Source organism: Urocampus carinirostris, chromosome 1 (genome assembly GCF_059441175.1).
Source record: "Urocampus carinirostris isolate Australia breed hairy pipefish chromosome 1, RoL_Ucar_1.0, whole genome shotgun sequence".
NCBI lineage: Eukaryota > Metazoa > Chordata > Actinopteri > Syngnathiformes > Syngnathidae > Urocampus > Urocampus carinirostris.
In genome coordinates, this window is record NC_142349.1 from 19400789 (window position 1) to 19426716 (window position 25928).

General features: G+C 37.0%; 3 protein-coding genes and 1 long non-coding RNA gene across 6 annotated transcripts in view; 2 read left to right on the plus strand and 2 right to left on the minus strand.

The window, feature by feature from the left end:
* The window catches only part of LOC148373834 (uncharacterized), a 33866-nt gene extending 33002 nt beyond the window's left edge, over window positions 1-864 (minus strand). Inside the window, exons 1-2 of the long non-coding RNA XR_015849850.1 lie at window positions 787-864; window positions 479-540 (exon numbers count right to left, since the gene is read on the minus strand). This is a non-coding gene — a long non-coding RNA (uncharacterized LOC148373834). The remainder of the gene's footprint in view (window positions 1-478; window positions 541-786) is intronic.
* A 379-nt stretch (window positions 865-1243) lies between these two features.
* On the plus strand, window positions 1244-9977 carry LOC148373836 (guanine nucleotide-binding protein G(o) subunit alpha-like). 3 transcript variants are annotated; one of them, XM_088329604.1, is made up of 11 exons: window positions 1244-1439; window positions 1537-1599; window positions 2911-3046; window positions 3133-3224; window positions 4080-4172; window positions 4880-5040; window positions 5655-5783; window positions 6568-6697; window positions 6765-6836; window positions 9178-9265; window positions 9707-9977. In XM_088329604.1, exons 1-11 carry the CDS (start codon window positions 1437-1439, stop codon window positions 9892-9894), a joined length of 1155 nt encoding a protein of 384 aa, XP_088185730.1. In that variant the 5' UTR covers window positions 1244-1436; the 3' UTR covers window positions 9895-9977. The 3 variants fall into 3 exon arrangements, with proteins under 3 accessions (XP_088185730.1, XP_088185731.1, XP_088185729.1); XM_088329605.1 differs by lacking the exon at window positions 1537-1599; XM_088329603.1 differs by lacking the exon at window positions 1244-1439 and having other exon boundaries at window positions 1446-1599.
* Window positions 9978-11599: 1622 nt separating this feature from the next.
* LOC148373837 (neuropeptide B-like) lies at window positions 11600-14379 on the minus strand. The gene is made up of 2 exons (XM_088320653.1): window positions 14149-14379; window positions 11600-11740 (listed from the first exon to the last, which is right to left on the minus strand). The coding sequence occupies exons 1-2, from the start codon at window positions 14377-14379 to the stop codon at window positions 11615-11617; spliced, it is 357 nt and encodes a 118-aa protein (XP_088176779.1). The 3' UTR covers window positions 11600-11614.
* Window positions 14380-18474: 4095 nt separating this feature from the next.
* LOC148373838 (E3 ubiquitin-protein ligase rnf213-alpha-like) overlaps window positions 18475-25928 on the plus strand; it is a 79139-nt gene continuing 71685 nt past the window's right edge. The window contains exons 1-8 of the mRNA XM_088329606.1: window positions 18475-18549; window positions 18701-18807; window positions 20815-20909; window positions 23547-23668; window positions 23781-23939; window positions 24521-24726; window positions 24803-25104; window positions 25182-25438. Of these exons, the coding sequence (XP_088185732.1) occupies window positions 18708-18807; window positions 20815-20909; window positions 23547-23668; window positions 23781-23939; window positions 24521-24726; window positions 24803-25104; window positions 25182-25438 (1241 nt within the window). The 5' untranslated portion in view covers window positions 18475-18549; window positions 18701-18707. The remainder of the gene's footprint in view (window positions 18550-18700; window positions 18808-20814; window positions 20910-23546; window positions 23669-23780; window positions 23940-24520; window positions 24727-24802; window positions 25105-25181; window positions 25439-25928) is intronic.

A 25928-nucleotide genomic window follows, 5' to 3' on the forward strand; every position in this document is an offset into this window, starting at 1 on the left:
TTGTGTGTTGTTAGATTTTAGTTAGATTGTGAAAAATATGAACCATTGAAACCAAAACACTTTTCTTTTTACCCGAATTGTTCGAACAATTTGATCTATAGATATGTAACTCGCAGTGTACCCGTCCCACCAAGTATCCACGTTCAGGCTGGACTGGATGAGGCTTTTATTACAGTTGCTGCAATGAGCGACACAATATACACTCACCATGTGATAAGCACCTCCGCTGGTTCTCAACATTGTTAGCAGCGCTCGAGACTGCTCGAAGCATATCAAATTGTTCTTTTCAGTTGACATGTAATACAGTTCGAAAATCAACCATTTCAACAATTTTTACATACATTTTAACAGAGGTTTTAACTTTTTAAATTAATTCAACTCGACATATTTTTTAATCTAAATTTTAACCAACATCATCCTTTTTATATATTTGTGAAGATACAAAATAATAACGAGTGTAAAAACGGGAACAATTTACCTGCAATGAACGACACAACATACACACACCATGTGATGAGCACCTTCGCTGGTTCTCAACATCTATGAGGGAAATTGGCATTTCAGTAGAGTACAACGTACGGCAAAACTAACATAAATGGCGAAAGAAACAAAAGGAAAATAAATACAAACAGCTTGAAAAAATAAATTAAATTACTGTATATGTTGTAAGATTTGTCAGTTGTGGTTTAACTGTTGGGCATCATGGCAGTGCAGTGGTTATTGCGTGTAAGACACAGTTCTGAGGACATGAGATCAAACCTCCTGTGTGGAGTTTGCATGGCTTACCGTTTGCAGCGCGGTGGAGACTGCTAACAATATCCGCATTCCGGGGTCATAAAATCAGAGGCTAACCTAAACCCTTACCCCACACCAGCAGGTGGCACTGTTGGATTCGTCATTGCAGGACACTTATACACAAACTATAAATAAATAATAATAATAAATGTTTATTGAAGGTATTGTTGGATACATTAATCAAAACATGAAACAAAAAAAAAACTAATACTGAGAGTGAGCATGGCCAAATATGGTCACCCCCTCCCCTAAGAAAATTTGACAAATCTATATAAACGTATTTCAGCAGGAATTTTCATTTTTATTACACTCATAATTATATATATATATATATATATATATATATATATATATATATATATATATATATATATATATATATAGTCCTTAGATACGTAGTGCTCAAAACACGTTTGACATTATTCATCCCTTTCTGCGCCCACAATATCACTGGAAATTAGTCAACAAATTGAATGGACGAAAAAGATGAAATGCACAACATAACGACATTAGGGCGTGATCTGATTGACATTAAATACAAATTTAGTGCAGTAATTATTTTTGCAGCACAACAATCGTCTTTGTGGCAATCGTGGTTCCTCGCACCTGCCTCCATTTGAGCACAATTAGGCATTACGTCTATGGTAAGAATGGCTTGTCTGAGAACTGTAACAAAAGAAAATCTTGGGGTTTCAAAGTGTGTGTATTTCCTATGCCGAATGACACTAAATGGATCGACAGGACAAAGCGGATCCAATAACAGCCATGTTTTGTTGCGTGAATATCCTTCCAACTCCGCTACAGGTACCCAAAATCGTCGTTTTTGTCACCTCCCAGCGGTTAAGGATATTTGAATAGGCCCCAAAGGGTTTTCTAACTAAGTGCTTTGCTTTATTTAGGAGAAAGAAAATTCTTTGAGAGGTTAAGACTAAATGACGAATGTACAAAACTGTTTTTTTTTTGTTGTTGTTTTTTTTAAAAAAAGAAGAAAATAACCCGTATTTTAATTTGTTCTGTCAAAGAAATTCTGCAAACGCTGAAAAAAAAAAAGTGACACCAATGTTTTGTCGTGCACCAACTTCATTTTAATTTAATTTTACATACAAATGAAAACACCAAGTTCGTTTGAAGTGACTTGTTTAAACAGTTGCTCCAAAGATATCATTCCTACCGAATTTGAATAGAAAGTAATCGATTGAATTTCAAACTAGTAATAATTGTATAATTTTTGAAAGGGACAATCCGTAGTATTTGGCCCCTAGATGTTGCTGCATTGTGCAGTGCAAGGAACGGCAGCCTAAAATGTTCAAAGAGCCATAATGGGCCAAAAAAAGCGAACACATGTCTTGAGCAGCTAGAAATGTAAAGCCATATATAAGTGTGTTTTTAATTTTCTTTTCATGAAAACGCAAAGGGGATTCATTGTGTACCATAAAAAGTATTACAGCACTGGAAAACAAAGAATATTTGTATTTGTCCTTTCTACGTATACCTCAAAAGTGACAAAAACACATGATCCCCTCCCCTTCTTTTTCTATTTTGATCATCCCTGAAAAAGCTCCAGGGAGCCACGAGGGAAGTGCTAAAGATCCCGTATTCAGTGAAACAAAAAATAAATGCTACCAAGCACAAATTATGGAAACTAAAAGTGACCAAGCCGCATTTTTAAAAAATTTTTTTGCTAACCACACAAGCTTTTTGTTTTTTAAGGTACCCATAGCCGCAATATTCTTTTGGAAAACAATTGTTGTGAGTGTGTGTGTATATATATTTATATATATGTATATGTATATATTAATATGATATAATGTACCAGTGAAGCTTGTGTTATGTCAAATAAATGCAAATCTCTCCAATGAGTATTTTTTTCAAGACATGCTGCTCGTTAATATTGTAGTTAATGTATTTTCGGTTATTAATAAAATCAATTTTGTTTCATTTTTCCCTAATGAATGAAGTTGTTTTATCAATAGGCGCTTAAGAATAAACAGTCTCCTTAACACATATAACTTGCATGATTGAGAATTTGTGGATTCAATTTTTATTGGATCATTTAATTTTTACTCAACATCACTAACCTGATCTGATCTTACAAAATCATATATGGCTCCTCAGATGTGCATGGAAATGTGCCTTCGCCAAGATGTCACTCAGGAAGGCAAAAAGGCCAAAGTGCGAAGCTCCAGAATAGAGAAAGACATCTCAGAGCAGGCTCAGAATGAGCTGAACGTGGTCAAAATCCTCTTTTTGGGTACCGTAGTCATGGAAATGTGATGTTTGTGGAAGAGGCAAAGTCAAATTATGGGGGAGAGAAGATTTTGTGTCTATCTATTTTAGGAGCTGCTGAGAGTGGAAAGAGCACTTTGATTAAGCAGATCAAGATCATTCACGGTCAGGGGTTCTCCAAACAAGAACTTATTAGCTTCAAGGTTGTATAGATTCTATTCTTGTTACCATTGAGCTAGTGTTTTCATTTTTATCTTTATTACTGCTTAAGATGTTTTTTAAATGCAAGCAATCACAGCTATCACAGTGATGTACATAATCCAAGATTGTAAAACTGCTTATGCATACATGCCAACCTTTTGACATTGAAAAGTCAAAGATTTTATTGTGCACTGTATCCATCCATCCATCCATCTATTATCTGCACTGCTTATCCTCAGTAGGGTTGCAGGGGTGCTGGAGCCCGCCCCAAATATCTCCGGGCAGTGGGCAGGGGACACCCTGAACTGGTGGCCAGCCAGTCGCAGGGCACGCAGGGACGGACAATTCGCTCACCCATTCACACCTGGGGACAATTTGGACCGGCCATCTCACCTGACATGCATGTTTTTGGAATGTTGGAGGAAACCGGAGTGCCCGGAAGAAACCCACGCAAGCACGTGGAGAACATGCAAACTCCACACAGGAGGTTCCATCACGCACTGTATTTTTTAAAGTTCAATCCATCTCCAGAATATATTAAAACAACTTTGCTTTAAGTCGCAATCTCACCGAAAGTGAAATCTCTTGATTGTTGGAGTGGTTTATCCACGCACATAGATTTCGTCTCGCTTCAAAATAAAGCAGCTGTAGACTTCAAATACTAGTGTTGAGTCAAGATTTGGTTCGTACGAATTTTGAAAGGGCAAAAGCGGTTAAGTTGGCAGGTATGCTTATTCCCTTAAAAATGGGCAACATGTGGAATTAAGGTTGACAATTTCACCAATACACAATATAAAGAGGGCTTTTTGTCACCGCTTGCCTTTCTTAAATGATGTTCTGCACTACTTGTATGTAAGCCTGCAGTCCTGGACAACCTCCTCACATCCATGAAGTTTGTCCTCCAAGGAATGGGCATGCTGAGGATAAATCTGGCAAATAAAAAGAACAAGGTGGGTTTTAAATACAAATTGAACCCCTGAAATTAAATGTCCCAAGAATACATGATAAAACATGAAATATGAGCTCAAAACCAACTCATTTTGTTGCTGGGCTCTACACCACTTTGTCAAAAGACAAGAATCCCCTAGCCCCCCTCTTATCTTTCTGATGCAACAAATAATAATAATTAAATGTTAACAGGTCAATGCAATATAGCCTTTTTTTTTAAAATGTCCAATTTTGTTGTTCTTATTTTGCTAGTACTTTAGCAGTTGTACCTTCATTTAACAAAATGCTCTTCATTTTGTTTTTCTAGCTGAATTTCGCTTGTAACCCCAACATATCAAGAAATGTGTCAACAAGGTACAAGCAAAATTCACAACGTTTGAGAAATAAATATTTGAAATGTATGCTAATTGACGAAGCTGAACTGAGCAAATATGGCAAACAGAACAACACAATAAATAGCCTGTTGACAGTATTGATAGCTTACCTAATATGGGCAATACTGTACCAGGCAGACGTTACTATAAACACAATGCTGTACATTGTGCAGCTGGTGGGTGGAGTATGATAGTTCAAATATAAATTTGTTTCCCTTTAAATATCTCAGTAGAAGTCAACAATCAAGTTTCTCCTTCCCATAACCTGATTCTGTTATATTTTCTGTTCATTGATCAAAAACAACTTCTATCATTGTGCGTATTTCCTTTTTTAGATTCACGCCCGTGCCATCCTGTCATGTAGCCGGTGTTTGGGGGATGATCAAGAGCTGCTTCCCTTCGTGGCTCATGCTTTCTTTGCGCTGTGGGCCGATTATGGGGTCCGAGTGGCTGCAGCCAGAGGTTACATGTTTGAACTTAATGACTCTGCCCTATAGTGAGTAACCTACAGTCGCTTGTTTCAAACTTGCAAAGAAAAAAAAACTATCAGGCCTACACAAGGCAGAAGAGCACCTGTACCAGGCTTCAATCATCCAATTAAAGTCATTTTACAGGCACTCAGTTATCCATACAAATCCAGTAACCAAGGACAAGTTGAGAAAAGCTAAAATGTTTTGGTCTTTGATTTTCATGTGATCTTAATTTGTTTAAGTAACCTTATTCTGCGTTGGCTTTTTACTCAAGCGACTTGCAAGAGAGGGAGAATTGAAGTGTCACATTTTTAGCTTGATAAGTTTCGAATTGAAATATTGATAAACATTTCCCTTTGACAGCATTTTTTTATTTCACTTTTTAACATTGCAGTTGTACTTCACCTCGGGCTTTGTCGGGACACTGGTTTGAACAAAGTAAATTGCGGCTTCTCACTCAGTTAGCTGCCTAATCGTAGGTTGAGGTAGAAGTGTAAGGGTAGACTTACTGTAAGCACAATAGAATACTGTATTTAAATGACCCAAGCCGTGCCAAAAGTCCTTGCAGACAATACAAATTATTTCAAAAGTCCTCTGCTTTCTTTTAATAAATTGTTGTTGTGATGTTTTCCCTTTTGAGTTTCTTTGAAAACATGAGTCGAATATTCGCCCCCAATTACACCCCCACTGAGCAAGATGTTCTCAGAGTGAGAGTAAGGACCTGTGGAGTCATCGAGACGCAGTTCCAGGTTCATGACGTTATTTTCCGGTAAGGTCATTATGGCATATTGTAATTGTCCTTTCTATTTATTGTGCATGTTGCTACGGAACAAATGCTCAATAGAAATATTAATATACAATTTTTACATAAAATTTCCACGTATTTACCATGAGAATTAAATAAAATTTTTATTCCAACGACTTCAAGTCATGAAAAAAAATAAAGGCTGTACTTCACTTGATCCATGAACATGTGTGTGATATATTGAAAATAAGGAACCCTGCGTTCTTCTGACTGAATGACCTTTTTCAAAATCGGCCCTACTCTGCCCTGCGGCTGTCACTTATCATTGTCTGGACGCCATCAAATTTAACACTTAACGGAAATTGAAGCTTAACCTGAACAGATAAATGCACTAGTGCAATCACAGACACATTCGGAGACACTCTGACACAAACGGAAAACTCATTACCTGTGTTGCCAAGGCCCCTTGGTGACGCTAAATGCCGCATTATGTTTTGAAACTTTTTTTATCTATAGTTTGGAATTGATTGTTCAGCCAGAGAAAAGTGGGTCTGCCAACAGCATGAACAATGAGTTTCATATTTTACATTTGAGAGTAATGAGAGTAATCAATTAAAGTTGAGATACGAGTCAAAAGTTATCCTTAATAGGTCGAAGTCAGACAGAGGAAAAAAAACATTTTGCATGCCAGCTTCAGCCATTCCCAAATGAGTTTTCCAATCTTCTTGAATAAAATTTTGGTTTCTCATTATCGTGAGGGTAATGTCTGCTGTCTGTTTCCTATGCTAATAATAATAATTGTCGACAGGTTGTACGACGTTGCTGGTCAGCAGAGCGAGCGGAGGAAATGGCTGCGTTATTTTGACGGCATCCAGGCTTTACTCTTTGTAGTGGCTTTGAGCAGTTATGATATGTTGCTTCCGGAAGACCCGACTTTGGTATGTTAAGATCTGAGATAACCTTATCAAGCTTGTAATCCCGCTGTTCATCTCTAAATTGCTCCAGAATCGACTCGAGGAAAGCTGTGGACTCTTCTCGTCGATCTGCACCAACCCGGTCTTCAAGCTCACTCAAGTGGTAGGTTGCAGACTTTGGGGTTAATCCATGCTGGTCGTAACTTGCAAGTTAAGCGTCTGGCACAAATACTCATCACCATAACATCAATTGACAATGTCATTTTTTTAGTGATTTTAATGAATTGCCTGAAATTCTACTGAGCATTTAAACTTGCTTTGCTGCCATAATGATTGTTGTCTGTCGCGGAGTAGAAGATGCACAGAAAATTGAAATGAATGTTGAATTAATATTAAAGTGAAAGTCTCTCTCGATAGATAGTGAGTGAGTGAGTGAGTGTTTATGTTGACGCACGAGTTGGTAAAACTTTAAACAGTATTATTTTTGAAAGTTACATACAGTAATGTAACTTTAAATTTGCCATCAACCGAAAGTGACATTTGCGTGTCTCAAAGACCCTTCTGTTTTGAGAGAGCCACACGACCAAACGCAGGAAATGTAACGCCCGACCATTGATTTTTAAGACCGTAACTGGTGGTTAAATAGTCAAAATGGCTGAACAGGTAGCGCTTTATGCTCAGTTAAAATTTGACCAAAAAAGAGGAAAATCTGACTACTTCTGGTATATATGAGTAAGTCATACACCACAGGGTTCTTCAACGAGGTGCCCACGGTAGTCTATTTAACTCCCAATAATTAGGTACATTTTAATTAGGTAAAAACGTGTATCAAACTGAGTGTCTTTTGCGCTAATTAGTGACAAAAAGTAGCCCTCTGCTTGAAAAAGGTTAAAGACCCCTGTCATACGCTTATGAAATTATACGTATTTAGTTTTGAATCGGTGTCACTCTGAAATTCTGAACTCAATCACTCGTGTACGCAGTCTGCCTTTGGCAGATAATCAAAAGGAGCTTGTTAGGTTCTCAGTTGTGCTATGATTGGCTTTGAAAAGCCTATTTACAAAGGTGGGGTAGGGGGGGGGGATTTATTTTTCATGTACTGAATGTTTTTTGTAATCATGCGCATGTAACACTTGATGAATGCGTGCGGCCCATCTACTTTATAGCATACGTTCTTACAAATTGCTGCATATACCATACCTGTCAACCTGTACGTTTTTGCCGTACAAAGTATGTTTATTATGCATTTTACGACATGTACGACGTACAAGGAAATCTGTACGGAAAAATGCAAATTTATCAATTATGGGTACCATTTGGTATACATCGACTATCACGAAACGGCAAATCAATCAAGTCAAACGAGTTCGCCGCGGTAGCCTCCATCTCGCTATCGTTTTTTTTGTTGCAAAGGAAGCGAGCGGTTTGATGCTACTGTGCGCGTGTGTCTGCTGCCTGGGGATTTCCCATCATGCATTATTCCGTGGTAGTTGTGAAGTGAAAGGAAGTCCGTCTCTTTTTAGAGAAACGGCTTTTTCGGCTCAACTCATTAAAGAGAGACGGCTCTCAAACGGCTCACTTGCTTTGATGCATTATATTACGAATTATTATGTTGTATAAAGAAGTTAAGAAAAAAAGGAAGAATAAAAGGAAAAAAAGAAAAACAGGTTGTGGCTATCCCTTTAATCTGTTTAATGCAGAATTTTTTTTATAATTTGAATAAGAAAATTCTACTTAATTATATTTGCATGTATTTTTTCCTTCTACAGTGAACCTCCAAGCTACTTCATTTTTGAACTTTTTTATACTAAACATCATTCATGACGAGCAACTCAGTATCTCACAACAAAATGTTAATTAACAATATATATGATATAACGAAACACATGTACAATATAACATGTTAAACTACATAAACACGTTTGAAAAAAAAAATGGTGTAAGATTATTTTGTATTTTGTGAGGGAAAATACGAGTTTGTAAGGGCATGGAGCCCTGGAGGTTGACAGGTATGACATACTCTTGTAATTTTACTGATTGTCGTTTTTTGTTTTGTTTATATTTTTGTTTCTGAGCAGCACGAAATAACTAAATGGGGGAATAATAGTTAAGTATGTAATCAAGAGGCATTGTCAAGATATTTATTTATTAATTGAAACATGGACCTAGTGTTCTTTTACAGGTGGTGGACATTCTTCTTTGACATAATTTTCAACTGTTCTTAAAACAAAATAAATGCAATGTAGGATTCTGTATTTAAATTAAACACTTAAATGGAAGACCTGGGATATTTCTCTGCAAGATGTTGCTCTAATTGCATGAGGCATCAGTACACTGAAGAAGAAAATACAATTTGTCGCAATATCAATAATCCGCAGCTTTGTTTTCAAAATCTGCTGCTGTAAAACTAAAACTAAGACTAAATAGTGGCATTGTCGATCTGAGTGGTTACATATTTTAGTTAGAATGTTTTGTGTGTACAATTTAGCTTTTTCATCTTTCAGATTCTGTTCATGAACAAAGCTGACCTTTTCCAGAAGAAGATACTCCATTCTGGAAGACACCTGAGATTGTACATTTCCACTTTTCAAGGTATTGTATGCTCGGAGAGATGGTGTATGACATTCTGCTTCCCTCCAAGAGAATTACACAAATGTCCTTTTTTGCAGACATTTTGTCTGCGTGTGCCCTACTGTATATAGAATTGAGTGTAGATAGTATATTGTGACATGTGTTGTAAATTCTCTAAAATCCTGGAATTATTCTAATATGTGCATTGTTCATACTTTAATCCCAAACCTAAATCTGGGAGTGCCGGGCAAAGTAGTCAGAAAATTTCATTTGAAGAAGTTGTAAAAGTAGACTGCAATAATCATAGTGAAGTTCATTTTTTGCTTTTAAATTAAAACTATTTACATTTTGAATACTGTAGTTCATAACTCCTACTACATTGGGTAAGACACTTAGTAGGCTAGTAAACGCCCTAAAATGCATTATGCTAGATGAACTTTGTCGACTGTTGTCCAACTGCAGGTGCAGATGCCGATGTGGATGCCGCGGCTTACCACATCACCACCATGTTCTCCAAACGTGGCGCTGATGATCAATCCATCTTCCACCACTTCACTACGGCCACAGATACATCCAATGTCACAGTGGTCTTCCAGGTCGTCATGGAGCAGATTTTGAAACGGAACCTCTCAACAACTGAGCTCCTTTAGATTTTGAACTATTTTAGATCAATTCATCTGATTTCAGATGTTTTTAAATGGTTTTGAATAAATATGTTTATGATGTTTGGTAATTTGTTCTTCTGTACATGGAAAACTAATCATGCTTCCATGTCAAACCTCATGTTTTTTTGGATTTAGTTTGGGGTGCAAACATTTCATTAGGCCCACATTCTACTAAAAGATTTGAATATTGCTCGAGTGTTTCATAAAAGAAATTCTAGTACTACATCCTATTTGTGCAGGTTTATGCTGGAGTATAAATCATCGTACCAGACTTGCCTGACTCTTGAAAGCTATGGGTGTTGGATTATTTTCTTACCGACTACATACTAAATTGATACAACTTCATCAGCCTGAACTCACCTGGAGTTTCGGGAATAAAGGACAGTAAAAAAATATAACCTACAGCACCTTTATCAATATGGGGTAAACTTTTTAAGTGAACACATTTTGAGTAGCTTTTTTTTGTCCAAGTAATGTCTTATAATTATTTCTGAACACAATCAAAGTTAGCAGTGAGCAAAATTCTATTTACAATCTGTCATTCTGACCTTGTTGCAAGTGACGCATGGTGGTGAAACAACTGAACTAACAAAAGGGAGATTTCATTGTCAACATTGCTTTCTCTATTAAGGAACAGCAAAAGAAAATGAAACAGCACTCCTAAAATGACTGTATGCCCGTTAAAGTACAAGTACTGTTCTTTACTGATAACCTTTTTACATATGGGAAGCCTTTTGTAAAATTAATTCCATTCTGTGAAATACCAAAAACATGTTTGACTTTTACAGCTGGATCAAAGTGACAATTGGAGAGAAAATATTTGGGATGCGAGTTAGTTAGGTAGTCAAATAATTTGAATACAAGACTGCATTTCGGAGAGCTATATGGGCAAAGTTTTAGCACTGAAGTTCTTGATTATTGGGGAAAAAAAAGATCTGAATTACAATTATGAGTAATTGCATTGCATTTTCAAATTTCCAGAAGTTAATTTGTTATTCGGCATGTATTTAATAATTAGCTTTTTTATCCTAACATTATTTTGTCTTTTTCTCTTTAAAGTCTTTGTTGTGTGTTTATATTTAATCTCATAAACGATTTCACCACGTTATCGATGACAAAAACAATTCTAACGCAAAATAATATTAAAAAAAATAAGATTATTCACATTTACTGAACACACAAAGAAACCATTTCTTTGCTTTCTACAGTGTGCTTTAATTTACACTCAAATTTGCTACGTCTTGAATTAAATGTGAATACATGCTAAACTTTTGACATTAAAAAGTGTTAGCTCTCCTTTTTTTACATATGAAACAAAATCCATCTCCATGATTTTAAATGACAAAAAACATGAGCTAGTTTAAGACTGGAAATGGCCAATTCATACCAAAATGGAAATCTAATGCCATTATTGAAACGGTTTATTAACGCATAAAGTCCTGATTCAAAATAAAGCAGCTGTAGACTAACATACTTGTATCAAGATTTTGTTGTTTACATTTCGAAAAGGGGAGTTCCCTCCCCACCAACCACCATAAAGGAAGGCATTTTTAAGGGGAAAAATACAGTAGTGTTGGTAGGTAGGAATGCATAATCAAAATTAATTACACCTCCAAAAAGATGCATTTTACCACATGATTTGATGAATACAACTTTTTACATGAACAATAAATGACAAAAACATACACTTCAAAATAGCTTAATGTTAGTCCTCCACACAGCCAGCCGAGTAGGGAGCTAAAATGACATCGGCTTTGCAGGTGATTGTTTTCTTGTCAGAGGAGAGTTCACAACTCAGCAGGTTGGGAAGAATGTCTCTGATACAGGTGGGCTGTAGAAAAAAAAAGAAAACATTTGTTTTTGTGAATATAGTATGCACCCTATACCGATGCTTTGCATAGAGGGTCTAAAACCAGCCTATTTAAAAGTGATAGCTACGTAGTTCTAAGAACTAAATTGCTTCGTACATACTTTTACAATAGATGTTGAAATGGCCTTGTTTTCTTATTTTATCTTTGCGAAGATTTCAATACATGTTAGAGATTAGTGACAATTACATACATGTCGACTCAAAGGATTTCCCATATTTTATAGGTTTGACTATTTCAAACTGTTAGCCCTTACAGGGACTTAGAGATCTGATCAGTCGTCTGGACAAAGCATCAACCCAGGGTGGGATGGAAATCAACACAGAAAAAAACAAATCAATGACCAACAATCGCCAAGGTATCACCACAAACATCACCATCAACCACAGAGAGCTAGAACCTGTCACCAAATTTAAATATCTTGGAGCTGTCATATCAGAAGAGGAGTCAGAACCAGAAGTCATGGCCAGGATAGCTCAAACCACAGCCCCACTTGCCAGACTTATAAACATCTGGAGGGACAAGAACATAGCACTGGAATCAAAGATCAGACTCATGCAAATGCTGGTTACTTCCATCTTCCTCTACGCTTGCCAGACATGGATTAGACTGAAAAAGAAAATCCAGGCCTTGGAGATGTGAATCTACAGGAAACTTCCAGGCATCAGTTACCTAGCCCATGTGACATACAAAAAGTGTGCAACACCATTAAGGGGCACATTGGACCTTACTAAGAACTATTGTCAACTGTCCGCGGACAGAAACTTCATGTCACAAGATCATCAGGACTGACCAAAAAATTGTCCAGGCCACAGTCCAAGGGAGAAGGAAGAGACGACAGAAAAAGAACTGGGCCGTCCACAATGAGGAACGGACTGGTGCCAACTTTGCCACGACCCAAGACCAGGCCAGGGACCGTCAACAGCTGAGAAGGCTATCCAGTGTTGCTTCCTCATTGGTGCCCCGCCGACCCATGCGGTTAAGGGATTCGTAAACCGTACGCCATAAAGCAAGTATTGTATGCAAAATAAAAACAATAATTTCAAAAACTCGTTTCTTATTCGTCTATCCCTTTTTTGCTCTAATTCAGATCATCTCGGGCACTGTTAGAAGATGACAATGTCATCGTAGATTGCTAACATTGTCGCAGTACACTAACAAATGTTATACTTGATCAAGCATTTATTTTTCATGTGTATTGTTCTGCCTTCCTCGCTTTAATGTAAAAAAATAGAAGGGGTTTAAGCCATGTGAGGAAAGCTCATACGGACAAGAATCACAAAGGGAATTGACATTCTGACATCTTAGTTGGAAATAAAACTACATTGTGACAGTTTATGTTAATCCGTAAAGAGTCACACATGTTTATTTGTAAATGTATTTTTACAATACACCGTGCCTGAAGAAAAAAAAAACGTCTTAGACATTGACCAGAAATCAAGAAGGAAATATTTGAGTGGTTCGTAGACAAAATGGATATGGAGTGTCTCAACTGTTAGTTTGTAGGCTCTTAAGATTGCACAAGCCAAGAAATATGACGGCTTCACTGCTTCCACAGGTTAGTGTATATGTTTTTTTTCCATTTCTTTATTATGTGTCTATTTTTAATCAGTTTTAAGGGGTCAGTTTCAGTTTGAATATATACTGTAATTTGTAAATAGCAACTTTCAAAGTAACATGCTACATTTGGGTGTAAGTAATCTGGTGGGTAACGCAAATACTTTTCAAATGAAGTAATTGTAACTAGGTAATGTGCCGAAAAGTGATAAAAATAAAAAACAACGGAGGCTTCCCACATGACGTTGAGGAACGTTTCGGACAGCCAAGATTCAGGCCGATTGGCCAGCACCCCTTAACTTGAGATCTTTGATGCCGATTAGCTAATTCATGTCATAGCGTATTTGATACTGTCCTGTGACCAGACACCTGCTCTATGTTCTCCCTGCATCTCGCCCAGAAGAGTTTGTGTCCCACTCCTTTTGTCATGCCGCCTAAACGGGCATCTCGCCAGCTCTCAGTTGGCAAGGCTTCAGGATGCGCCCGCCCCCCCTAATTTAAAATACTTACCGGGTTTTAATTTGTTCTCTCTCTCTTTATCCCCCTTTCTCTGCTTTTAAATTAAAACTATTTACATTTTGAATACTGTAGTTCATAACTCCCAATACATTGTTTTCTATTTTCTCTCTCACGCTCTCTCTTTCTCAGTCAGTAAGTCGGCTGTAATGAAGGCTGGCAATAAAAACAATTTCAAAAGTGCGCCACTACTTTGCAGATTTCCACTCTCCGCGGGTCGTTCCGGTCCCCATTAACCGCGAAAATAGAGCGATCTCTGTAATTAATCAACTTCCCAAGGAGACAATAAGACACTGACCTTCAGGATAATACGCAGCACTTCTGTTTCAGGAAAGGAACTAAGTAAAGACTCCATTATGTCTGCACCCCTGCGGGCGTACGGTGACCTCCGGATACCCGAAAGCAAGCCGGACGCCCTGCCCACGGAGTAGTAACTTGGCCCCGCCATCTGCTTGTACCACGCCTCCGTGGTTACACAGCAGAGCGACAGGGCAAAGAGAACCGCGAAAGGCAGGGCTTTAGTCAGCATATTTCTGTCTCACAGCTTGAATGCCACAAACAATCTTTCGTCCGTCGTGTCTTTCACATTTATACAAAGTTATATTTATATATTTCATAGCTATTACGTCACGTGAAAACTGTGCACGCCCACCCACACCAGTAACGCCTACATTTAGTGATGGGAATTCCGGCTCTTTTATTTTAGAGGATAGGCTTTTTGGCTGGGCTCACTTAAAAGACGCGGTTTTCTGCCGAAACATCCTTACCTGTCGAGACGTTAGGCTGATGTGACAGCCATTTTGTTTTCTTTACAATCAACTAAAACTATTTGTCTTTATTAAATATATGAAATAAATCTATGTGTCTATAAAATGTTTTTATGTTTTATATATGTTTAGTTTTTTAAAAATGTATCAGAGCCTTCTCTCGTGAACACGGCTCTCATTCAACCTATTACGGTCGTCGTCTATGGTCTGCATTTATATAGCGCTTTTCAAGTCAATGAAGACCTCCCAAAGCGCTTTACAATGTGCTTCACACGTACCCATTCACACACACACTCACACAGCAATAGCGGCCATGCAGCCATGCAAGGCGCCTACCTGCTTATTGGGGGCATTAGGGATTCAGTGTCTTGCCCAAGGACACTTCGACATATAACACGGAGGAGCCGGGAATCGAACCTGCAATCTCTTGATCCCAAGACGAGCGCTCTACCTCCTGAGCCGCTACAATAAAGCAAAACAGGCAATGTCAACGCGAAATGACATCACACAACGGAGAACGTCCTACCGTAATATCACGAGTAAGAGCGCTATTGAGAGGTTGAGAAGTGCAAATGCAGATTCCTACTTGAACAGTTGTTAAACACCCTTTATATTGTTGAACTGTTTTCTTTTGTTGTGTGGAAATACTTGAAGCAAAGTAGCATATTTCTACTTGAGCAGTTGTCTGACTAGAGATTTTCATTTATTCCATAGAGTAAAACAGAATTAATATTGTTTACGATCGACTTATGTGGAGAACAAATTACTTGCTTGCAGTAGGCTATGTCTACTTGACCAGTTGGCTCCGGTTGCGAGAGATAGATTTAATTTTTAAACTCACTTAATTGTTTACAGCTGATTGTTTGTCTATTATATTGTTTGCCGTTAATATTTGTTGCACTTCAGTGTGCAATAAATTTGCTGCTGGTGAGGTGCAATAACTATTATAAGGTTCTCGAACACAACTACTACTACCTTGTCTATAAAACTGACTCAGATACTTTTCGAAAAACTATTATGTAACGTCACGCACGAAATGACGATAAAATGGGGGAAAGTACCCATTTTTATACTCATTATTGTTTTTATTCCTATTTTCTCATATACATTAAAAAAGGATGATGTTGGTTAAAATTCAGACTAAAGAAAAACATGTTGAATTCATTGTAAACGTTAAAAATCCACTATACGATCTCTTGTTAAAAGTATCTTGTTAAAATGTAAAGATGTAAAAATGTATTGTGGTATTCTAAAATGTATTTTCTGTAAAGTGAAAAGAAAGCTCTTTGATATGCTTTGTTGTTAGCCTTACCAGAGAGAACTACAAAGAGCTCAAAGAGATCAAAGCCAGCAGAAAAAGCTAATGTTGTGACTCATCCATTTGCAGAAACTGTAATAATAAAAACCTCATCATCCAGTCCAGCGTGAATGTGGATCTTTGGTGGGACACGTACACCGCGGTAACATGTACATTACACCAACACTTTACTGTAGGGCCTATACTTATTGTACTTTCATTTATAGATAACATCTTCTGCTATAACAAAGACATTTGTGGTATGTTCTAATATGAATTACTTTTCATTTGGTCATGATACAATTATTTCTTCATGAAATTTGAACTCTTCAACATGATTTATGTGTTAACTTAGTAATCACATGAGTTAGATATGATGATATTCTCAGTGATAGTTTTTAAAAGCAAAGGCAGTCCAATGTTTTTTAATGTGACTGATTTTGAGTTGACTTAAACTGTAATTTTATATGGGATAGTTCAAAATACATTGAAAATTGATGCTGTTGTTTTGTCTATTTCTTTGTCATCTGAGTGCATTGAAAGTACTTAAAAAAACGTAAAACCCATGAGCTCCGGGGGGCTTCGCCCCACTTGTCCCCCCACCAGGGCACTGCCCTCGACCTAGCTGGGTGCCCGCGGCCCCCAGACCCCCGCCTAATTTTCAGATAATTTCACTTTGGTCAAATCACATCCCTGTATAAGGGACATTTGCGTGAAGATGACCTAAAGAAGTAATAACTGTATACAGACCCCATTTCTAAGCATATTCCCTAAAACCATAACTACGGTAAATATTTGTTCTTTTATAGCTGGCAACTGTCAGGTCAAGACAAAGATCAAAGTCCATGACAATGTCCTGGAGCTTATTGTTCCTTGAATTACCATACAGTGGGCAAAAATCAAATGTGAAATTGAAAAAGTGAACTCGAAATATAGGAAACCGTGTAAATCCTTTTCAGGTAAAATATAACTCTGATCAACTTTGGTTGTCATTTTGAATGAACGACTCACTTTCATTTTTATTTTTAACTTCTTTTTTTTCTGATTCAAATCTTGTTTTCAGATTCAGATTCAGATCTACTTTATTGTCATTCTAGTACACGTGTATACAGAACGAAATGTCGATACATCTGACCCGCACAGTTTCCTTGAATGTACAGATATAAGTAAAAGTTGTATTGTATTATGGCTACGTATAGTATTTTACCATAGTGCCGATAGTGCAAGAGGAGTAGCTAACCAGATGTGCAAAATGGGCAGTCAGGTTAACAAGTCAGGTAAACAGTAACATTAACACTGTAACACATTAATACTGTAACAATAACGCTGTAAGTACAATAGTGCAGAGAGTTTTGTCGGATTCCAATCTCTTTTTAAGTTTCACATTTTTTTTTCGGTTTTAAAACTTTTTGCGCTTTCAGATTTTTTTTTTAGGATTTGGTTTCAGATAAGCAGGGCATGGATTGACGGGTCAAGCGAAATCCAGTCTGAATATGTGTGATGGCCGATTATTCAGCCTGGCATTCATTGACCTATTGACATTTACACCCAAAACATGCATGAAAGCTAACTGGACACCATACATTGTCTATATGTGTGAATATGAAAGTGAATGGTTCTATATTTCGACGTGTGAACTGGCGACTCACCCAGGGCGTACCCCACCTTCGCTTAAAGAATGCTAGAATACGCTCCAGTAGACCAAGTGACCCTAAGCTCAGGACTAAACGGGTAAAGAAAATTAATAAATTAATTTATGTATTGCAAATGTCAGTCTTTTTATTTTTTAAGTTTTAACAAAATCACAGACCATTATAAAACGAACAAAAAGTCTCTTTGGGAAAACAATATTTTACTCTGTACTTACTCGACTCAGGAAATTTAAATACAAAAAAGCATTACTGGCGGAATACAGAGATGAAGAAAATGGGATATGACGGAGACTGGAAATACTGCACTTCAAACTATGGCTAACTTGTTGTTATTGTGCTATTATCACATCAGAACTGTTATAAGTATTGTGTTTATTTTTATTGATATTATCACTGGTGCCGCAGTGACATTATGCGCATTATGACGTTGAGGGATGGGTATTGCGAAGATTAGTGTATAAAATATGTGATTATTGTAACTATTATAATTATTGATATCTGACCTATGTAATAAGTATATCCATGAGATTTTGTTGTATTGGACACAAGAGGAGCTATCTATAAAATGTATTTAATAGGGAAGATAGAGGGGTAGGAAAAATAAGCATCTGCTTCTGACTACCCCTTTTCGAACATGTTGTGTGACATTATTTCGTTGTTGACTCATTGTTTTTGTCCTGTTTTTATTTTTATGTTCGAAATAAAGTTTTCATTCATTCATTCAAAATGTAAAGATGTAAAAATGTATTGTGATATTCTAAAATGTATTTTCTGTAAAGTGAAAAGAAAGCTCTTTGATATGCTTTGTTGTCAGTCTTACTAGAGAGAACTACAAAGAGATCAAAGAGATCAAACCCAGCAGAAAAAGCTAATGTTGTGACTCATCTATTTGCAGAAACTGTATTAATAAAAACCTCATCATCCAGTCCAGCGTGAATGTGGATCTTTGGTGGGACACGTACACCGCGGTTACACTTATAATGGTATTCTTTTTCATAGTTTTTAGAAGGATTAGATACACTAATCTCAATTCATGCTGATTCAAATATCTGTCTAAATATCGGTCTGGAGAGCATTTTTTTCTGCTTGTAACTCGTATTTATTCTTTTTTGGCTTCTCACGTATCTTCACAAGTATCAAGATGCATTGTCTCAACTGTGGTAATAAAGATTTGAAGAAAAAAGACAAATTCTGCAGCCAGTGTGGTGTCAAGTTGCCGGACAAGTCCGTTAACAGCACAGGTAAGAGAAGTTTTGCTTATTAAACGATGCGAGGGAAATATCTAACTGCTTTTCTTGTCTGTGTTTAGACAAGTTGTTTAGGCACATACAGTATGCTATTCCCATTTTTGTGTTGAATACGTACTTGAAACAGAGAGACTTTGTCAGGTACATCCTTTATTAAAAATCAAATTTTGTTAAATAAAAAAACACATAATAATAAAACACAAATGATTGCAAGATTCACAGATTGCTGAATAAATGTGCACCATGAAACCAAACTAAGGATTTAAGTCTTATTCTTACTCTTAGGTTTTCATTTAGATCATTATTTCCTCCTTAACGATCAAATATTGCCCCACTGCCTACTCTAATGGCATGTGGGCGTTTTGATAAGGATGGTGTGTACCATTTGTGAATAACACAATAATAAGGGGCTGAATTAATTAAATTCCAATACATTCTTGATGGGTTTCAAAACAATTATTATAAAATAATGGTTGTTTACTGCATTGGTTTTTTAAGCATTCTTAAATTTATGTATGATTTAATAGCTTGGTAAAGTTATGACCTTTGAGTGAAAATACAATCAGTTGGCACTTTCTATCTTAATAATAACAATTGGTTGTCAAATAATACCTTTAGTATTATTTGATAACCAAAGTCTTGAGTTTTGACAAAAACAGAACTTTGTCAAATAAATTATCTGCCATCACTAACTATCCAACAGGAACACAAAACAACCTGAAGACCTATTTATTATGTCTGTGTTTCTGCTTGACTATGAAACGTTGACCTTCTAAATTAAATTGGTGAAAGTTGTACTGAACAGACGCTGCCTTACTTACGGATCGTTCGTCGAAGTTGAATTTGTTCCTAAGTTGCTTCAGTGCTATATTTTGTATGAAATTCATGTTTAAGGTTTAGAGAAGTATATCTAAGGCTTGTACAAGTAACCTGTTTTGTACTAAAAAAAAATATTTTTGAAAATAATATGCTCTATAAATATTAATAAAGTTAAGTTTAACTTACTTTTGGAAGATGAGCTTCAGAAGTTAGGCAACTCCCTCCTCCATGGTAAAAAGTGGCCAAAAAAAAGCGATCTAACCATTTTCTCAACGCATCAAGCTTCCATATTCCACTTTCATTTTAAAAGAAACTATTCGCCTCTTCTTCACACTTTACACCAATCATATTGAATGGATGCACGAGATATCAAAGAATAAAAATGTAAAAGTTCTTAGCGCGCTGGAGATACAGTATAGTATGTGGAGCCGGATTTCTTCTTCGGCGTGGATGCTGGGTGAGCTCTCAATGTGCCACGCGGCGGAAAGAAGCACTGTCCTCTACACGGAAAAAGGTGTAGACAATACAAAATCTAACTTTCAGCAATGTCCGGATATTTTTCCACATCCCGAAAAAAATGTTTGTATGTACAATTTTTCGTAATTCGAATGTTGGTAAGTAGGGGAGCGTCTGCATATTGCACGTGGCCTTCTTGTGTCTTTTGTTACATATAAACAAATCTGCCACCTGTTTGGGTCAGGAGTCATGGCTCCACACCATACCTTTTCTGGTTAAATTATTTTTAAACAAACTATTTTAATGTGCCCGTTACTACATCTGAAGCGAACTGTACACTGCGAAGTTTGAATGAGACACTTGAAGCTATGCAACAAAGAAAGCTAACCTAGTCTCCAAGATTAAAGATACATTTGAGAAAGCAAATGCAAAGATGCATAAAAGCATTTCGGAGAAATTTAGAAACCTCTGTTGAATTTCTTGAACTGTTTCTTAATAATCATCAAATGCGCCATCACTTTATTTACAGAAAAACACATAATCATGATTATTCACGATGTTATATCTTGATCATGTGTTTAAAAACTCAGAAGCTGATATATAGGGAATAATTACAGATGACTAAATAAAGAAATGGTAATAAACTTTGCACTTTTGTTTATTTCCACGTGTTCAATGTATATATTATCTGTGAAAATGAAACCTTTTCAACTTATCCCCATGTAGAAAATCAACCCAACTCCTCGGTATCAGATTTGTCAGATGGCCCTTCTTCACTTAAAAGTAACTATTCTGTAGACATTACAGATACTAAAAAAAAGGTGAGTACTCTTTATGTTACTACACACTAGACCAGAGGTCAGGCTTGGGGGACATATGTCTCTTTTCATGAGTATGTATGACTCAAAGACCTAAGTTAATTCCATGGAAAGTTTCTCCATGTTGTTCCTAATTTGAATGACTACAGTATTTTAGTGCGCGAGAAGCCAATATAACACTAAAAGAGGTAATGTCCAGTAAATATAGCGAATAGTTTTAACTACAGTGTACAGTCAAGGTGTCAAACCCAAAAAAACTAGTTTTGGCTGTACATCGCTAAGGAATCTTTTACATGGAAGCTCACTTTATAATCCGTGTTCACTTTTGATGAAAATCTACATGAAAAACTGTAAATACGCCAAAACGCCAGAGGAACATCCAGAGCAATTTGATTGGGTGAGCGGTAGGGATGGGTGGAGCTATCCAATGAGTGCATCAACTTCCTGTTTTCTCTCCCCTTGCGTCGTCTGCTCCAAAAGTGAATACGCCTGGGTCCTCGTTTGCAGAATTTGTGACCTTTTTACAAAATAATTGCTTCCACATTGTCATGATAACATTATTTATATATAAAAAAAATGATCTTAAGTAATTGGGGGAGGGAGACAAGTTCAAAATGGGATGTGTATTTGTTGATATTTGGTACACAGGCTTTGGCGTCATTTTTATTTCATAGAATGTATCAAATCATCAAATGTCACACAGTGAAATACAATGTGCTGAAGAATAAGCTTTTGTCTGGAGAGCAGGTTTAGCGATTTTGTTGAAATTTGTCTCAAAATATACGATGTGGAAGACTTTCTTGTGCATCAATATAATACAAATCAGAAAAAGACTTTGCAATGTTCAAAACAATGTATTGGGGGGGAAAAAGGCTAAATACAGTCGTATGCAAAAGTTTGGGAACCCCTTATCATTTTCAAGGTTTTCCTTTATAAATCATTGGTTGTTCAGATCAGCAAGTTCAGTTAAATATATCAAATAGCAGACCAACACAAGGATAGCTGAGAAGTGAAATGAAGTTCATAGGATTTACAGAAAGTTTGCAATAATCGCTGGAACAAAAGTAGGCAGGTGCATAAATTTGGGCACCCAAACAGAAAAATTCTATCAATATTTAGTAGATCTTGCTTTTGCAGAAAAAATAGCCTCCAAACGCTTCCTATAGCTTCCAATGAGGGTTCGGACTCTGGTTGAAGGTATTTTTGACAACTTCTCTTTACAAAACATCTTCCTTCAGTCAGGTCTGATGGTTTCCAACCATGGACAGCCCGCTTTAAATCACACCTTAGATTTTCAATAATATTCAGGTCTGGGGACTGAGATAGCCATTCAAGAACATTGTACTTGTTCCTCTGCATGAATGCCTTAGTAAAATTTAAGCAGTGTTTTGGGTCGTTGTCTTGTTGAAGTATCCATCCTCGGCGCAACTTCACGGTCACTGATTCTAGAACATTGTTTGCAAGAATCTGCCGATACTGACTTGAATCCATGCGACCTTTAACATTAACAAGATTGTCAGTACCTTGCACTGGCCACACAACCCCACAGCATGATGGAACCACCACCAAATTTCACTGTGGGTAGCAAGTGTTTGTCTTGGAATGCTGCCTTCTTCTTCCGCCATGCATACCCCCTCTTGTTATGTCCAAATAACTCAATTTTAGTTTCATCAGTCCACAGCACCTTATTCCAAAATGAAGCTGGCTTGTCCAAATATGCTGTAGCATACCTCAAGCGACTCTGTTTGTGGCATGTGCTTATATGAGATTTGTCTTGGCCTGCCACTTCGGGCCTTAACTAAAACTGTGCCTGTGTTCTTCCATTTACCCATTACCCTGTATGTAGGTCAAGGGTCAATGAGCTTACCAAACAAATTTTATATTCCAATATTTAGCGCTAAAGTTATTCAAATCAATAAAACAACAAGGGTGCCCTAATTTATGCACCTGCCTACAAGTAATAATTGCACACTTTTCTGGAGAAATCCTCCACAACAGAAGACCACTCTTGTTCATTCATCATTATCAACAGTAATACGACTCAGGCTGAAAGTATTCTATCTGGAGATGTGTCCTCCTCAGGAAAGGACCATTCTGGTTCCTTTATCAATATCAAGAGCAATGCTGCAGAGGATGAAAGCATTCTTCCTGTAGAAAGGTCCCCCTTAGGAGAAGACCAATGTGATTCCTTTGCTGGGATCAAAAGTAATGTTGCACAGGCTGAAACTCCACATGTAGTCGCGTTGGGGATGACTGACAAAGAAGATAGCCACAAAAATGAGAATAATGCACTAAAGACAACTAAGGATAAAACAGGTGAGACTCAGCACTGCTACAACGAAGCAAGTTGGGATGATTACTCAGGTGGAGGCACAGCCTCCAAAGCCGAAAACATTATTTGTGAAGTGTCAAAAGAAAGTGGGACTAAGAACGCTGGCCAGCAAGCCATAAATAAGCAACTACAACAGAATGTCAACTTGGATCAGGAGCCACAAGGAAAACATGAGGGTGAGAAATTGAAGCTGTTCGGAACTGGGGAACAATCAATGGTCTTTGGCCCTCAATCAGCATCCAAGGTTAGATTATATACACATTAACAACTTGGATTTGGTTCTTAGAGGAGTGTTTATATGACTGCAGGTGCTCGTTCCAGACGTAGGCTCCAGCGTGGACCCAGACAATGCAGTGGAAGATTTGCAAATCCAAATGCCTGATGAAAACGAGCATTTACTTTATTCAACGTCTCAACCAGCACCTATTAAGTCTGTCTCTTTCAAGTTTTTATTTTTAATATTTTTTGTGAGTGTGCAACGATTATAATAATATAATAGTTTTCATAATGTTTTCCTTTTTTTGTCTTTTCACTTCAAGCAGGAGCAGAAATATCGCTTCCAGAAATAGACTGACTATTTACTTCCATGCTGTCCTCTCAAAGGACTTCAAATTTGACCCTGACGTGGATCACATCTTCATAAGAGCGGGATCTCCTTTAGCATCATGGGACAAAAATGCAGTGCTTCTGAATGTGACCAAGTAATTCTACTCAAACCAAATAATGTTTATTAATACAACACATTTCATATATAAAAATGCAAAGTAAGGTGTTTTACATAAAATAGCTTGGTAGAAAATAAAAACAAACCCTCTTACTTCCCCATGAAGCAAACACTCAGACCTCGTTAGGCCAGTCAAATATTCTTTTACTATCATCCCACGATTTTTTAGGTCAATAAGATTTTTTAGGTCAATAAGATTTTAATGGCGTGATCATAATAGACTTAAAGCATAGGTAGCAGATGCTGTTCATACTTGGGCGTCAATGAAAAGTAAACGGTTAGCTTAATTTATCCTCTCTTGACCTTTCTTGAATATAACACTAAACTCATACTAGGTCATGTTTAATTCTAGTTCTCGTGCCGGAAAAAATACATGAAGACACTGAGGAATACTCATGCCATACAAAAAGAGCTGAATATGAGATTGTTCCTCTTGCTGTGTAGGCCTGCAACCATCCAATGTTGATGTACTTGTATCTTTTATGATTAGTTTAAAATTTAGGAGACAAAAATACACATTTTTACTCCTCTTGAAATTGTTTTTTTTTCTTATTGTAGGGATCTCAATGACCATGGTTTTTTGGTCGAAGGCAGTGTGGATACAGAAAAACATAGTACCGTGTCTGAGTCAATACCTTACAAATATGTTGTCTATCAGGAGGCGAAGAAAAAACATGTTTATGAGCACATCTACAAACAGAATTCTGGTGGAGGCTTTGTTAACAGATGCTTATTTGTTAAACCTCATCTCCTTAGTGAAGAAGGTATCAACACGCCTCACTCATACCTGTTACCTAGATTTCTCTGATCATCTGTATATTAATACATTTTCTTTATAAGGGGACTGGCATCAATATGGTGACATCATATGTGGTAAACCACCAGAGAACAAGCTGACACGCTTGTATGAAAAAGTGAAAGATGCCTTTTGGGATGACCAGAGTAACCAACAGATTCGTGGCCGTGAGATAGCAGGCCAAATAATGCTGGACACAATATTTGATCTACTCAGGACCTGGACGGACGCCAATTTGAAAGGTTTTCTAAAACAGCTGGAACAGTTCTTTGACATCTACGCAAACCCGTCTACTCATGAAGGAACACCTAAAAAATGGCACTCCTTGAACTTTGATGATAAAAATGTAAGTTCCATCAGATGCGTAGTAAATCTGTCCTGGCGTGTGCAAATCGTTTTAAGCTACTTTGTATTTTACTTTAGGTGCGGCATATGATGAAGGACTTCATGTTGGGAAGTCTGATAGGGGTATACAAGGATGCAAATGCTCAGAGTTTGTACATTAAAGATCCTCTGCGAGCTGCTGTGATCATGCTCTGCGTGTGTGAAGAGTACCGTATCAAGCTGGATACCAACCACTCCCTCGAACTGTGCATCCAGCTATCTTTACCCAAATTAGACCAAAGTGGCTTCCTCAAATACTGGATAGATTTCTTGCGAGATATTGCGCTTCCTTCATAGTAAGTATGGGGTCACCTTAAGGGATAAAGTCATTGTACAATTTTAATACTCTTTCCACCCAATGTTTCTACAAAAATCAAGCACGTAATGTGGCCAATTTAAGCTACGTATAACTAGGCATCAAAATATTGTTGAATGAAGAAAAAAATGGTCAAAGGTTTGCCTGGGCGATTTTGCACAAGGATTTACTTTTATTGCAACTCCTCGCTTTAAAAAAAATCCTAAATGTCAAAACATTTGGTAAAAATACACAAGTATTTCAAAACAATTTCGATTTTGCTCAAATAAAACAATAAAAAAATGAGACAGTAAAAATGTACTAGCTACTGTATAATATATTTGTTTATATACAGTATTTGACATTTTCATGCATTATCTAGTCATTTTTCAAATTTTGCTGCCATACTATGCTAACAAGGCTACAGCTGTTTAATGTTTCATTATTTACTCATCAGAATTCTAATGTTTTCAAAACTGTAGATGAAAAAG

Coding starts and splice junctions, on each gene's coding strand:
- LOC148373836 (XM_088329603.1), top strand. CDS start 1,525: ATGGATCGACAGGACAAAGCGGATCCAATAACAGCCATGTTTTGTTGC. Junction 1,600..2,910: donor TCCTTCCAACTCCGCTACAG/GTACCCAAAATC, acceptor ATGGCTCCTCAG/ATGTGCATGGAAATGTGCCT. Junction 5,784..6,567: donor GTTCATGACGTTATTTTCCG/GTAAGGTCATTA, acceptor AATTGTCGACAG/GTTGTACGACGTTGCTGGTC.
- LOC148373837 (XM_088320653.1), bottom strand. CDS start 14,379: ATGCTGACTAAAGCCCTGCCTTTCGCGGTTCTCTTTGCCCTGTCGCTC. Junction 11,741..14,148: donor TGCTGCGTATTATCCTGAAG/GTCAGTGTCTTA, acceptor TTTTTTCTACAG/CCCACCTGTATCAGAGACAT.